Raw genomic sequence first — 16,739 nt, 5'->3', positions numbered from 1 at the left:
AAATCGGAAAAAAATTGTTCGCTAGAAGTGCTTTCTTTTCCTATACATTTATAATAACTCTCAATATATACGTAAGTAGGCATAAGAGGCACATCTTACTGAAAAAGACGATAATTCAGTAATATTTTATTAGATACGATATAATAAATAAACAACAGAAAAGAATAATTAATTATTTTATTCTTAAATTTTTCTCCAAGTCTACATGTACATTTATACTACACCATTAAAACATGAACCCCAGAGGGGAAAAGGAGGAAAGGCTGGTCAAAGAACAACATGGAGGCGAACTCAAAGACATGAAGCTTACCCGGGGAGAGATGGAAAGGATGGCCAAGAACAGAGAAGAATGGAAATCTCTAGTCCTTGTCCTGTGTGCCTCCGGGTGCAACAAGGACTAGGTAGTTAGGTACATGTAGATTATAACATGCACATTTCATTCTTTATTTGCACAAGACATACATCTCATGGCATAGGTTGTTACATATAATTTATAGCAATATTGAAATAATGGTATGGTACATGTACATGTAAAGTACATTGACATTGTATATATAATAAAAATTTTCTATCAGGTGAAAAAAAACCAGAGAATTTTTCTTAATTATCATGAATTTTATAAGATGCTACAAAAACACATACATGTAACACAAACATTCATCTTAGATCTTGTACTGAGAGGAAGCGGTCACCACGACAGCCTCAGGAGGCATTGCACTAGGACAATGCACTAACGCACGCTTATTCCAATTATTGTATAATCAAAGGAAAAGGGTGAAATTCGCCAAATATATTCAGAGAATATTAAATGGTTACGACAGTATATAGTTACAGGCGGTAGCGGAGACTACATCCTCTCCCTAGGTAATGTATGTGTTTGTCGAAAGGAATGAGTATTTTTGTCACACTCCGGCCCAATTTTTAATGTCAAAGTGAGTCAATCTCAGCGGACATTTATTTGTTTGTTTCTTAATTGTTCTTTGTTAGAGTACCCCTTAGTTTGTTGGCTATGTGGTTGTATATCACCAGCCCTGGACACTTGGGTGTGTGCAATGTTTGTAAACACATCCCTACCCATTTAGGATTGTGATATCACTTGTTACGATGATGTCTGTCCGTGCAGAGTATAAAGATGGCTCGACGATTGAAATCATTTACCATGAAATGGACTTGGAATGGAGGACGGAAAAAATAACTGCCTGGCTTATAAGGATTTAATCTACATATATGTTGAAAATCCTTTTGATTTTTTTTTTATTGCGGGGCATAACATACATGTACCTGTCGAATTCACAAGGCGTAGCTATATTAAAGCACTGTAAGCACGCGTTTACAAATATTCTATCCCTAGCTACGCCACTGAAATTTTATGAAGACCTGCACATTTTTTTTAAGCATGCACGCAGTTGATAACAAAGCTGCTATTTTATCTACACTATAGTGCATGTATTGGGAATAACTATTGATGCGATTAACTACATAATAATAAAGAAAATTTAACAAAATGTATTATCCGAAAAAAATAACGTATTTTGTAAGTAACTATCACATGACATTGTGTATACAATTTTCAAAAAATAAACTTTTTGCAAGAAACTATTACATTGTTCATGCATATGTATACATTTCTGAATTCTGAAAAAAGTTCCAACATGGAAATATTTCTTGAGAAAAATCATGTGATTCACGTGTCCTTGGTTTGATACGGTTATAAATTGATTTCTCCATTGCCCGCGTGTGCATGAACAACTGGCCTCTCGAGGTGCTGAACATCTAAATATCCTGTCGTTTCGTGTGTTGTATTGTAATGATCACGGTTTCCTTTTCGTCAAAAAGGTATAAAAACAAAATTCAATCAAAAATGAAAATCCGTAAGATGAAACATTCATTTCACAAATAAAAAATATGACAAGTGTCTGGTGATACAATCAAAAAATCGTAATATCATTGAAATAGATAAATGATTATGATGCGTATAAAATAATGTACCTTCTCGAGACTTCCGACACTGACAGAAAAATAGCACGAAAAACAATAGTGCTAATCCGCTAGTTACAGCTATCCCCACAATAAGTGGGATCCTGTTGAAAACAAAAGGATATAAAAATTTCTCGGTACAAATTAAGCAGGCCTTACAGTCAACAGATTATCAATCAGATCTTCCTTAAACTTGTAAATATGTTATTTTTGGCCATAAATATTATTTAGAAAAGAAAAAAAAACTTAAAATACTCTAGCTTTTTAAAATCTTAAATTTCTATTTTTATATCTTCATATTGAGCTCTTAAAGAAGATAAATATAGTATTAAAAATGGCCACGGCCATCATGTCCTCTTAATTCCAAGATGGACGAATTTCCATCCTGTCTTAAATTTACCACTCACAATAGAAGCCGGATAGAAACTTACTCTGCGGAGGACTTTTGTTCACCGCTGCTTGGTGCTGGTTGACTCAAAAACGTTTCGCAGTATTTGCAGTCGTGTTGGTTCGGACATTTTGTCTGGCCCGGGTATCCTGGGAAAATGTTGTCCTTTATATTGAATACAAAACCATCCGATTGCGTTCGATGTCCGATCTTTAACAGGAAAAAATAAGGATGATGATCGATAATTACATAAGCAATGACGTATTAATCTGTTAATGATTAGTTTGCACACTTAAGATAAGATTAAGTCAAGATAATTTCACATCTTTAAACTAAAATCTTCAAAAATCTATATGTACCCAAAGTAAAAGTTGCAACTTTTTGGTCTAGAGCTCTTCCCACGAATTATTAACTGACTTAATTTTATAAATTGTCAAAACCTGTGAAATATTAACAGTATTATGAATTTTAAGAATTGACGTATGTGCAATTCAATCACAAAAGTAAAATATGTAAATGTGTTACAAGATTTAAAAAATCCCAGCTTATCAAAGATGTAAACCGTGGTTCTTACGGTTAATATATGCATACCGGTAATTATGCAAAAACAATTTGCTTTACTTACTAATTTATAAACTAGTTCCCCTTCGTTAGAATCAATGAGGTAAATCTTATGTCCGTATTTTCCGTCTCCAATTTCATCAAAGACAGGAACCAAGGAGCCGTTTTGATTGAGATCTAGTTTTACTTCCTTGATGTGCTGTAACACCCTCTCTGTATCCGAATATCCGGAACACAAAGTTTTTGTTGTTTTGCAGATGTCGCGCAACGCACTTGCAGACCCTTTGAGTAAAGCAAACGCTGCATTCAATGAATACGGCGCCCACAGGTCAACTAGGTTTTCGTCATTTGATAGACTATCATCAGATCCACATTCTCTAGACAGGGTGGATGATTTGTTGAAGCTCCAAGGATAAAAGCATCCTTGTCGGCTCTGGATGACTTCCAGTAGCCACGTATTTTCGTCTAATGGACTAGGTTTCTTGTTTTTCAAGAACTCCAGGTATGACGGACTTTGAGGCATGATCTGTGCAACAGATATTGTGCCTCTTAGTCGAGGAATAAGATACTGCTCTCGGGTTCCGAGGGTCTCTGATCCTATGAAATAGAACTCTCCACCGGACTGCATGTTGTCCGCTAGAATTTTCATAACATGCGGCCCCACGTGCGAGCGAAGAAAGGTCAAAACTACTTTGGCAGACGGTTTGGTTCGGAGAGTATCAAGTACAGTTATATAGTTTGATTTTTCTGGCACTTCTATTTCATTAGCTACACAAATTCCAAGTGTCTTGGCACTGGTCACTATGGCGTCTCTGCCTCCCTCACCATAGAAACCAGAGCTGTATATGATTTGAATGTAAAAGGCGTTAAGTTGTTTTGCTATTTGAACCATGGTTTTCGCAGTCTGGTCTAACGGCGTTGACACGCGGACAAAATTTGGATAGAATTGTCTGTTGCTGGAATCTGAAAAGGTGGAGCAACAGCCGACCTAAAAGATTATCAATTTTCAGCTTATTACCGTGTAAGTTAACAGTCAGCAAAAGAAACCGGTTGTATATTTATTTATACATACTGATTTGCCATGCAATTAATTTACACGTCGCAATTGCAATGCTTAGTCTTCATACAGATTCTGAAATACATATTCATACGTTTGTGTATTTGTTATCATAAAAAATATATATTTCTGTTTACCTGGGGTTTACCTTGCAGCTCTTTCGTGACAGAAAGCATGGCTGACGTTGGGGTGCTTCCCACAGACCCGACGAAACCCAGAATTCGGTCCGTCACATCCGGTGGTAGTCTGGGATAGCCACCGTTCTTGTACAGACGGAGAGTTTTCTCTTGAATTACAAGTGGGTCATTGCAAGTGTCTAACAACAAGAACCCGATTGACGTACCATCAAACATGGTGGAATTGTTGACTGTTTCCACTGCGTACTCTATGGTCATTGCTACGTCCAGACTCACTGTAGTCCGCAAGCCTCCACACTGCAGCGGTTTAGTGCCTATGTTGTGTATTGGAAAGGCAGCTACCAGAATGAGGTCACCTGGTTTGTAATAGAACTGCTCCTCGTCTCTAAGACAATGTGTACATATGTCGCCTCTCTTACACTGTGCCTTGTGGTAACTCCGCTCTGTTCCATATTGGTCATAATCTTTCAATAGGGTTCTGTTCATTGTTATAATGTTACCAGCAAAGGTTGCAACCTATAACGAGCAAAGAAGACAAGATACATCTAGTAATTGACTAAAGTTCTAAAACTATTTTACAAAATACAAATATTGAAAAAATTTGAATTAAAAAAATATGTCGTATTGTATTTGCAAAAGTGTTTTTGGTAAAGACTGCAACGTTCATAAGAACATTTAATTAATTGTAACTTTTTTTTTTAGACAAAAATGTTTCAAAATTGGTTTTAGTTCTTTTGCCGCGCACCTCAATAAAACAAAACTGCGACCCGTCATCAAGACACTGTCTGTGGTTGTATACAGAAAAGATGGCTTTGGATTCACTTGGTTTGATATCGCCATTGTAATCGAACTGAAGTCTGGTTTTTGCTGCAAAAATGTCTTCAAATTCTGATGCCATGTTCACTTCCACTGATTTAAGTGCATTTAAAAGAATGCTTATTCCATCTTCAGTCAGTAAGGAACAGGAATCATTTGAACAGATTTGGTGTTTGGATTGCTTTAACGCTTTTGCAAACATACAAACAGCGTCCACGGCAAATTTTAGGTAGATGTTTTTTGAGACAGCGTTTTCAATTTGCTGTTCTGTAGGAACTTCGCAACTTGGACCATCATAAGAACATCCTTTAATTTTGGTGAATATGTCTTTTAACCAAGGGTTGGTTTCTGATTCGTCAACAAGAACGGTTTTGTTCCTGAATATATTGTTCCAGTGTTCCAAAAAACTATTCACAGGCTGATATGTCGGACTCACTACAAGATTTCCTCTAGACGCTGTTAGGGTTTCTTGTTTGAACACATTTTTAGAAGTACCAACTCCCTCGGAAAACATAATGGATGGGGTATCTCCTCCAAGATCCAGATCTGCCATTGCGGTCAGAAACTTCTCGGCAGACGATTGTCCACCAAAGAACACAATACCGCTCACAGCGCCCCCTTTTGGCAGTGTGATGTCTTTAATGATTTGACTAAGGGTAGATAATTCAATTCCATATGTAGTATTAAAACTACTTGAATATCGGATGCAGATTCCTCGTTTATGCAATTCAGTCTGTAATGAATTCGCACCATGAAGACCGTAAGAATTGTTTTCGTACACAATAGCTATGTAATTCCATTCAAGTTCTGACATCAATGAGGTTAAAACCTGCCAAAAAGAAGTATTTTATAAAGCGGAAGCTCATCGTTCAATATCAGGGGTGTCAAGTACAGTAATTGACATCGCTCGGTCACGACGATCATCGACTAATTTTTTTTTCGATTACTCATTGTAAAAAATGTAACATTATATTTCTTAACGCATTAGTTTTGAGCTATGTATTACATCAATCGTTTATTTCTCAGCCTTTTGATTCATAAGCCTAAGTCTATTTTATCAGTGCCCTTGTGTTTTTTCAAGAGGTTAATATACTAGTATTAGTCTGATTCTGTGGATTTATGATATTAAATAAAATTACGTACTTAAGCAAGACTAGAAGCATTCAAATGAGTACTAGTATATCGAATTTTTTTTACAACAATTACTTTTTTTTATTAGTAGACAGTTGTTAACCAAAGGAAATCAAGATTGTTTGGTGCCAAATGAAAAATTATCACTTCTTAAACTTAATCGCCGAAAGTTGAAAAGAATACAAACGGGCAAAATTGTTTGAGGAGACAAATGCAAGTTCTCCTGGTCCAGTAAACTCAGAAATAAGTATCTAATTTTAGGTTTGTTATTCTACTATAATAACTGCATTCAGCATCAAACCATTTCTATGGGAACGGATTTTGCTCTATTTAATACTCGTCTTAAATTTGTTTTTTTTTAAATTTCTGGTTCAATTTGACATACCCCTTATTACATTAAACAAACCTTGACTTGTATTCCGTCAGAGTAAATGGTTCTGAAGAAATTTGGAAATGCTTGTTTATTGCTAAGAGACACGGAAGTGGAGGAATAAGACACCATCGGAGGACGGAGGGGTTCCGGAAGTCTAGAAAAAATGGCAGACATGGCTTCTGAATCGGAGCTCCGCTCTGCTCCGATAACGCCTGTAAACAAATCAAAAATTTGATTCAGCATCAAGTTTTAAGATAGCATACAAAAAACAAAAAAAAAACGAAAAAAAACCCAGCAGCATAAACTTGGCAGAGTCGTTTTAAAAATAGCTTGGACTTAGGCAGTACGTGTCAAACAGCGGGGTCTACTAATGGTTAACTGTCTTGTAATTGACAGATAGATACGAACACAAAGAGTGTTTGGATAAAAATATTTTGACCGTCTATAAATATTGATAAACTTCCCAGATAACGAATCAGAATTGAACTAGCTTGTTTTTGGTGAGCAAACTAGATACTAGCGCTAGTAGTTACATCCAACCGGAAGTCCAAGCTCTTATTCAAATGGTCTCTTGGTGGATTGGCAATGATTCTTGTAAGTCTTGAGTCGGAGCGTCGAAAATTTAAGCTAGGGCAATTACATGCATGTGATAATGAGATCACCTTCATGCAAAATGACATAATTTTAATACATGAAGACTCGTAGTGTACAGTATCTTGAAAAGACGTTAACATTTCCATTTTCTACAACTATTATGATAATAATTTTCCTATAGTAATATTCAGTTAATATCTAGATTAAGGTGGAATAACACTCCTGGAAAAAGTCACCCAAATTTACTGTAAATTATTTGATTATGAAAGGTATAATGATAAATAAATTATACATATGCCAAAAAAGCGAAAATTTGCAAACTGGGGATAAAAAATGAATATGTAGAAAAAAAAATCAATTCAGTAAATAACAACGAAAGCCCCTGCGGGATTCGAACTCGATCCACTTGGCTATGAGGTAAATTATACGTTACCGTCGATAAAATCCTTTTAATAAAACAAAATGTCATTTCGATCAGAGGTCAGCCATTTTATGACGATGTGTTATTCCACCTTAAATGACTGGATGTGAGGATAACATATGACTAATTGAACCTGAAGACTGAAAGTGGCTGGATGCCAAAGGCTTAGGGCAATATTACTGTTAACAGCCAACGACTGTTACGTTATACTTATACCCATCACTTTGGTAAAAGTTCAATTTCACATGATAAAAACATTTAACAGAGAGACTTAATAAATTTTGAGCGTATCAATTTTAAACAACATACCGGAAAAAACATTTTGCTTACATAATAAAAACACATATCGAAACATTGCAATCATTGAGAAAATTCCCAAGTAGATACGTATAGGCCTACAGAAGTTTGTCTAGATCTACAATTTGTGGCCATTTAAGTCGAGACCCCCCCCCCCCCCCCAATTAACTACTTTACTTTCATGAATTCTTCACTTGTCATAAATTAAGCTATTAAAACAAAACTGTAATGAATAACGGTTTTATCATGTATGCAAGAATGATTGGTCATAAATAATATGTGCGTGCGTTTTGCAAAAGGTCAGATTAACGAGTCGGCTTTATGGCCTCAATAAGGACCACTCAAAATATCGGTTATCACTAAAATGGAAAAGATGCAAGATACGACAGCGTGGAAGGGCCAGTTGAAAAAAAAAATCTTATTTGTTTGGACAAATAAGTTATTTGCTTGGACCAATTACAACTTATTAGTCCGAACAAATCGTATTTTGTCCGAACAAATAACTTATTCGTCCGAACAAATAAGTTTGTTTTTTCAACTGGCCCTTCCACACCGCCGTGTCTTACATCTTTTTGTCGGAACAAATAGCTAATTCGTCCGAACAAATAATATATCCGTTTGAACAAATCCTAATTCGTCCAAAAAAATAGCTAATTTTTCAAACAAATCCTAATTCGTCTGAACGAATAACTCTAACTCGTCGGAACAAACAAGACTTTTTTTTTCAATTGGCCCTTCCACGCCACCGTAGTAAGAGCGTATAAAAGCATACTTTTAATATTTAAAGGGGCATGGTCACGATTTTGGTCAAAAGTTATTTTTTTCGATTTTAACGTTTACAATGCTTCAGTGAGGCATTTTTATTATGCAACCAAAATTTGAGTGTCATTTGTTGAGTTATAAACGAGTTATAGAGTTTATAATTCTTCGCTATATAAACAAAGCTGTGGTTTATATTTTGAATGTTGAAGTGAAAATTCCAGTTTTAGACCTCAACTGAATGTGTAAACTGTTAGGGGCTGTTGATAGACAAATCAGCTTGAAACAGATTTTTTACTGGTATTTTGAACCTATGTAAACAAAAACAGGGCACGAGCCTTGTTTACATGACGAAGAATTTTATGCCCTGTATCTTGCTCAAAACTCATCTGCTGGCACCTAAATTTAATTTGATAATAAGAAATGCATTTTTAAAGCATTGTAAATAATAAAAACATAAAATTTGACCAAAATCGTGACCATGCCCCTTTAAAGCTAAATAAAGAGATTTTTTGAAAATCCCACTTTTTCATGGTAAACGTAAACGGAAAATCTAAATAACATAAATGAAAACGGCTCTGTCTACTATATCTATAATACCAATAATGTTTTGGGATCTTTCTTTGATGGCGGTTGAGATTTCCACTGCACGGTAGCCGGCTAACTCCTCCGACATACAAGTTGGATAGGCAAGTAAACCTACACAGAAAGAGCAAATTATAAAACTAAAAGCAGAGGAAAATTACAAAATTTAATGACATATATACATGTATATAGTATATATACAGAGGCGGATCCAGCAATTTGGAAAAGGGGGGGGGGTCCATTTGATGAAAAACAAAATGTGTAAAATTCATCATTTGTCAATAAACAAGGACTTTTTTAACGTTTTCCGTGCGTATACAACTGTATTTTATAAACATTTATCTCTTCACTATTTATTTCACGTCTATTTCAACAGCAGAGTGCACTGCATTAATGATCGTTTTGCCGTTTTGGTTTAGGTAAGGAAGATTTGCATACTATCTAGCCACAAGAAACCCAAGTCTCTAGCAATGAGAAAGTGCGTCTATGCTTGACTGAAAAGAAACACTAAGAAGCAAAAAATAACTCAGACTAATTACGACAACCTATTATAAAAATGGATATTTTGGTAATTTTTTTACGTCTTTGATGTTTTTAAATTCTGAACTATTTTTCGATTTTGAGTTCTATCGATTGCCTTCTTAAACAAAGGTCTAAATGAGGATATACAAAAAATGGGGATAATTTATGTGCTGAATAGATGGTACGTGTGTATTACAATGGTAAAAGCAATTGTCGTCCCAGGGAACTTGATGTGACCTCTGTAATGGCCGGGTGCGCTACATCATTCGGCACTCATATTTAGAAAAGTTTTGAAAAGTTGGGCATTTTCATAATGGTTTACATGTAAACGCCTCCTAAAGTCTATGCCCCACGTCCCTGTCGTAGGAGGTGGAAACGGGTTATGCCGGCTAACGGGGCTATGCCTGCAGCATGGGGCCAGTCACCCCTTCTGCGGTGAACACTGGCTACAGAAACAGACACACAGAGAAAAGTATTACCTGGTTCACCAGTAGGTAACATCAGAAATGAAAGCATGACGTCTAGTCAGGAAAATCATCAGAGAACTACTAGACTGAGAAGCTACCTTCTGAGACCAAACCGCAACATCAACATAGCAGCATGGAACGTGCGGACTATGTTTGAAACTAGCAGATTAGCACAGATCGCCAAAGAGATGAAGCAATATGATATCAGCATTCTTGGCATAAGTGAAGCACGTTGGACAGGCTCTGGAAAAATAACTGGTAATAGTGAGACCATCATCTACTCAGGCAAGGATCAAGATCACCAGAGTGGCGTAGCAATAATGATGAGTAAAGAAACATCAAAGACACTGATAGAATGGTACCCTGTGAACGACAGAATACTGTACGCTAGGTTCGATTCCAAACACATCAAGCTCAGTGTGATTCAGTGTTACTCGCCAACCAACGATGCTAATGATGATGAAAAGGACACTTTCTACAATCAACTTCAGAGCGTGCTACATCGAACACCGAAACACGATATGGTGATAGTTATGGGAGACCTTAATGCTAAAGTGGGAAAGGATAACACCGGCAAGGGGGCATGTATGGGAGCACATGGCATTGGACAATTAAATGAAAATGGAGAACGTCTTCTAGACTTCTGCGAGATAAATGGACTAGTGGTCTGCAACACAATCTTTGCACACAAGGACATTCACAAGTACACATGGGTTTCGCCAGATAAGAGAACAAAGAACCAAATAGACTACATCATGATCAATAAGAGGTAGAGGAGATCAGTTATAGATGCTCGGACGTACAGAGGTGCAGATATTAACAGCGATCACATACTCTTACGTGCCAAAATTCAACTTAAGTTAAAGGCAACGAGGAAAGTGCAATGACGGAGGAAGTTTGCAGTGAATAAACTTAAACAGCTAGAGGTAAAGGAAGCCTTTAAACTGGAACTGAGGAACAGATTCTCTGCACTAGAGACCATGAATGATGAAAACAACATAGACGGAAAGTGGGATAATATCAAGGACTGTTTTACTTCCGCTGCAACTGACACATTGGGATATAGGAAAAGTGTGAAGGAAGAATGGATAACATCAGATACATGGACTCTAATATCAGAGAGAAAGAAGATCAGATCTAAAATATTAGACTGTAAAGACAACACAGAGATGGAATCCTTGTCAAAGTCTTACAGAGACAAGGACAGAGAGGTCAAGAGGAAAGCAAGACGTGACAAACGAAAACGCATAGACGACAGTGCCTGTAGAGCTGAGGAAGCAGCAAGGACTGGAAATATACAAGAACTCTATAAAATTACAAAAATGATGTCTGGAAAATTTACCAACAATTCAAGTGTTGTGAAAGACCATCATGGCAACATTCTTTCCAAGGACAGCGACATCATGAAAAGGTGGGCAGAACATTTTAGATCAGTTTTGAACAGAGGAGACCAATGCCAACCACCAGACATTGACAACGAAAATGTAACAGAACTTTACATTAGTGTGGAGGAAATAAGCCTAATGGAAATACAGAAAGCAATCAGGAAAATGGAAGACAACAAGGCTGCATGAAGAGGCCTAAGTAAATAAGTAAGTAAGTTACATATAAACCCTTTATACGGTATTTTTGTAACAGAATTTCCGACTTTTGGAAACAAAACAAAACAAAAAAGGCTTTCTTTTGTGTTTCATGTGGGTATGAAGGTAGCTAGCATTCCAGAAAAATAGCATAACCCGCGTAAGCGGGTCATGTTATTTTCTTTGTATTTTTCCTTTGAAACGAAGTGAAACTCATCTATTATAAAAACTTAAGTTTTATCTAAATAATAAATTTGAAAGCGGCTTTTTAAAGTAAAACGAATGCGTGTACTCATACTTAAACGTCGTTTTACTCGATGGCTTGTCAGTTCAAAACTGTATGAACTACATGTGTATAATATTTTTTTTTTAAAAAGAAATAGAGTAGAAAATACAGTGTAGATGTTATGATAAATCTGTGTTTTTGGCGATACTGCTTGATATTATGTATTTTTTCTTTAATTTTCCACATGTTTACTCAGTGTAGTAAACACCGGATGCTGAAGGTGAGTACAATGTACTTTATTTCGATAAAAAATCGATAGGGTTTTTTCACATAAGAACAAAATTATGGGACGCAGTACGAAATTCTTTAAATAAGCAATTTTAAAAACATTCATTTGAGATGGTTACAGTATTTCTATTACAAATGGGAAAATTGTCTTTAAATAGGCACTAAACCTTTTCAAAAAAATTCATATGTCCCAGAGAAAGGGGGGAGGGGGGTTCCGACCCCCGAACCCCCCCCCCCTTTCTGGATCCGCCAATGTATATACATGCGCGGATCGAGAAAATTTTTCCGGGGGGGGTCCGACGGTTTATTGAGGTTTTCCCGGGGGAAGGGGGGTGTCCGAGGCATATTTTAGGTAATTTTACATGTGTAATGAAATTTAATTTTGCAGGGGAGGGGGAGACGCTCCAGAGTCCAGACCCCCCTGACCCTTCACCTCTAGATCCGCCCATAAGTCAGTCTTTTTCAAATTATTATATTTGTCTCTTTTTAGCTCAGATTAAGGCCCAGCTGCGGCTGTAGAATTTAAAGATACCTATTTTCACTCCTGGGATGTAGTTTTGTTGGTTGAGTCGACTTATGGCCCATTTGACGATTTCTAGTTCCATGACCGAGACCACAGATACCTCATCATTGCAGTCGTCTGCTCCGTCGAGTCTCGTTGAGATACTGAAGGCTCCTGCCAAATATACGTCACCCGGAACTGACGTCACATGAGCCAGAGAGATAGACACCATTACTGCTATCAGGTTCAAGGCCAGCAAACATTTGACTCTGGGAAAGATTATTACTGCTTATTACTGCTTTTATATAGCGGTTTACTCTCTACAGCAAAGTATATAGAAGCGTTTAATAGGCATAATACTCAGGGATTAAACTTAGGTCGACTCGCCTGCATATTTGTTTCTTAGAGCATATTTATTCAACGGTGACAGAAAAATATTATTAAAATCAAAAGTGATGAAAAACTAAGGTTTTTTTTATTTCCTTCCGGTGGTGACCGGAAGTGACGGCGGATGTTCTGATATGCAAATTTCACTGCGACAGAACACTATCTACCATCACTGAAAATTTGAAAGCTCTATCTTTTATACTTTTTAAAAAAATTATCGAGCACTTTTTTTACAAATTGTGTCTCGAGTAAGACCTGAAAGTTTCATGAAAATCGGCTGAAGCTTTTTTTTTTTTTAAATGTGCAGAAAAAAATAGAGGAAAAGAAATAAAGCATTAACAAGAAAGTCTTCCGTTGCAAACGGAAGACCTTAATAATATATTTTATGCTTCAGTTGTTTTATTCATCCTTTAAAATGCATTGCATTCTTAAAATACATTTCCCCTGTTCTTGCGAGAACATGACATTGCAAGTAGTCATATGCAATTGATACGGAATTGTGGGTACGAATCTGACGACAGAATTTTTTATAATTTAAACGCCGTTAGTCTGTATTTCCCAGGCATACTCTAAAACCTGGCCTGGCCCCATTGGCCTGGCCTGGCCTCACATTTGGCCTCAAAATTGGCCTGGCCCAAAATTTTGGCCTGGCCTCAAAAATTGGCCTGGCCTCAAGTTTGGCCTCTGCCAAAATTTTTGGCCTCAAATTTATTTTTATATTTTCTTTATATATTTGATGATTTTATTGATTTTTTTATTGATTTATTTTCAATGCACATTAAACCCCACTTGGTGACTTTAGAGTCTTATAGTTATAGTTTATTAATAATAGTTACAGTTAAAAATATAGTACTAACAATGCATATTTATGACTACAGGTATGTCAAATAATCCACTCTAATAGATTTTTATTCAGTCTGTTTTTAATTATTAATTAAGAACTTAAAAATGTGGTTTTGCCCTGCCATAGTATAACCATGGCATTATTATGCAATGTACTTAGAACAAACTGCTCTCAGGATGGGACAATATCTATGTATAAACTCTTCTTTTACCACTGATTTGTTTGACAAAAAAAAAATGGAAGAGGCCAATATTTTATTCTAAGTAACATCAAAGGTCACAAATGTTTTGTTCAGATTCTGATAATAACAATTCCCCATAGGATAAAAATTGTTTCCTAAATATACAAGCAACATATGCATGAAACTCTACTCTAATCAGGAGGTGATGGTAAATGACCATCACTGAGTCAAGCTATCGGAGGATGCAATATTGCAGTCGTTCACAAATGCCATTAATTAAAATAGACCGTGTGAAATGTTAAATGACAGGATAGGCAATGAATCTGACCCCTATGTAGCAGATTAGCGACAGAAAAGGTTGATATCGAATTTCTGCTGGAGAGAGAAATTTGGGCTTGATCGGTGTTGACAGGTAATGCAAACAAACTGCATTACACAGTGATAATGATTTAATGGTATGTACCATTTTACAAATATTTTGGATATCATTCAGGTCAGTCTCTTAAAATGATATTTAACTATTAAATGGGAGATGGGGTGGGAGGGGGGGGGGGGGTGGCGACTCTTAAATTTTTAGTTAATCGCTTTTGTATTGACATCATCTATTCCTTAACAAAAGTAAAAGCAATGCTATACAAGCAATGTGTCATAGGTATTTTTTGTGTGCTTAGACATGGATTAAATTAATTAAACTTGAACAACGGTCACTTGTCATATTTTTTCATATGATTATTCCTTAAATATTAAAAAAAGCATTGAATTTTCAATTTTTTAATGAAATCAATAAAAATTCAATTTAAGTCTAAGAAAATAAAAAAAATAAAAAATTCAAAATTAGAAGCCAAACATTTTTGAAGAAGCCAAACTTGAGGCCAGGCCAAAATTTGGGGCCAGGCCAATTTTGAGGCCAGGCCAGGCCAATGGGGCCAGGCCAAGCCAAGCCAGGCCAGATTTTAGAGTGTGCCGTATTTCCCATCATTCTGTAAATAACAGTTAACGCGTCCATCTATATTTTCTGAGTGTAAACTATCAATAACATTGAAAAAAAGAATTGCGATTGCAAAACATAGTTTATCTGATAGTTAAAGTTTCATGTGAAACTATGATTAACAACTCTTACCTATAGTTAACGTTTGTAAATTATAGTTTACAGCACTCAGGCTGGCGTCGGAAGCAATTTGACAGTGGGGGGGGGGGGGGGGGGGGGGGGGGCTAGACTAATCATCAGAAATCTTGCGAAAAAAACTATTTCCCAAAATCATGAAATTCCTAATCCGTTGGGGGCGGGGGGGGGGGGGGGGGGTAGGCCTATTACTCTAACTTTCTCAATCTTTCAAGGTTATTTTAGGAACAACTATATTTCCAGCGATAAAATATAGGGGGGTGGCTAAACCCTCTATGATGCTATGTGCCTAATGGTTAGGTCTACATTTGCCAAAAAAGTGGGCCCCCTAGCCCCCCCCCCCCCCCCGGTTCCGACGCCTATGTACAGATGTGAATCTATATTTATCAGCAAAAACTACCCTTTATTTAAAAACAGAAAAACTTCACTTCATATTTTTGTTGCCTGAAAATTAATGGTTCGTTTTCTATTAAAACTATGACAAAAAAATTGTGGAGCACCGAAGATTTGAAGGATTGAAGTTCTTTAAAAAATGGCACTATTTGAGGTATATTTTGGTACGCATGCACCGGTTCAAATCATTTATTGAATCTGTTCAAGGGTTACACATCGATACAATGTTCAATATATATTGTTGAGAACAATTTCAAAAGAATAATCAGGCATGCCTTATTTCATTTCAATGTAAATCAAAAACAACTGAAAGAAACCATATGCACGAAAGGTTGACGATGCATTATAATTATAAACCATTTTAAAACCAAAAAACTAATTGTTTGAGAATAAAGAATAGTACATGGAATCCCTACCCCAGTAAACGATAATGTCACAAGTACGTAATGTTACTGGTATATACAAACATCCATTTAGATAAGGCTTGCATGCATGTTTGCAGTTTCTGAACAAGAATACCTTCTTTCAAAATGTTATTTTACTGAGCAACGAATAACGAATAAACATGAAACCAGATTCTTATTAATTTTGTGAAAAAAAAAAAAAATTATGTACAGATATTTTAAAGAGTACCGTTACCCGAGTTCCCTTTATATGAAGATTATGACCTCAGTGATATGTGCATCGAACCATGCATTGTCATGGTATTTTCTTAGGATCGACGATATTTTTTTAAAGAAGAAGAATGTGGTGAAACAATGTGTTTTTTTTACCATCACCACCCGCTACCACACAAACCCATACAACCCTTCTAAGAGCACAAGCGTTGTATCTTGACGACTACCAGATACAGCAGTCCTACTTCCTGGTCTAGGCTCCATATCAAAGATGTTGTCGTCGCTAACCTTGTACCAATTTTATATTTTACACTGTGTATATATAGAAGGAAAAAAGGACAAAGGGGAAGAAAAAATCATGGCCTCATGTATTCGAGGCGGGGAAATAAAGAGAATGTCATCGCGATCGCTTTCAAAATTTCGACTCACCTTGCATCCATTGTCGCTTATTCCATAACTTACATACAAGTGCTCGAGCAGGTATAGTTTTGGGGAAATTCCTTACAATCGTGC

General features: G+C 36.4%; 1 protein-coding gene across 1 annotated transcript; it reads right to left on the bottom strand.

The window, feature by feature from the left end:
* Nucleotides 1-163: 163 nt before the first annotated feature.
* LOC128181632 (uncharacterized) lies at nucleotides 164-16,739 on the bottom strand. Its single transcript, XM_052850109.1, has 10 exons — nucleotides 16,656-16,739; nucleotides 12,712-12,950; nucleotides 9,112-9,210; nucleotides 6,474-6,652; nucleotides 4,866-5,765; nucleotides 4,121-4,636; nucleotides 2,991-3,914; nucleotides 2,409-2,575; nucleotides 1,990-2,081; nucleotides 164-1,821 (listed from the first exon to the last, which is right to left on the bottom strand). Exons 1-10 carry the CDS (start codon nucleotides 16,664-16,666, stop codon nucleotides 1,709-1,711), a joined length of 3,240 nt encoding a protein of 1,079 aa, XP_052706069.1. The 5' UTR covers nucleotides 16,667-16,739; the 3' UTR covers nucleotides 164-1,708.

This window comes from Crassostrea angulata, chromosome 1, assembly GCF_025612915.1.
Source record: "Crassostrea angulata isolate pt1a10 chromosome 1, ASM2561291v2, whole genome shotgun sequence".
NCBI lineage: Eukaryota > Metazoa > Mollusca > Bivalvia > Ostreida > Ostreidae > Magallana > Magallana angulata.
The sequence above is the reverse complement of the archived record's forward strand: the minus strand, read 5'-3'. Positions and strand labels throughout refer to the sequence as shown.

Bases quoted from the DNA above. Each gene is read 5' to 3' on its own strand.
- LOC128181632 (XM_052850109.1), bottom strand. The intron at 5,766-6,473 runs GTTTGTTTAATG...TCTTTTTGGCAG, and splicing joins CTGACGGAATACAAGTCAAG to GTTTTAACCTCATTGATGTC. The intron at 1,822-1,989 runs GTACATTATTTT...TTTGACGAAAAG, and splicing joins GTGTCGGAAGTCTCGAGAAG to GAAACCGTGATCATTACAAT.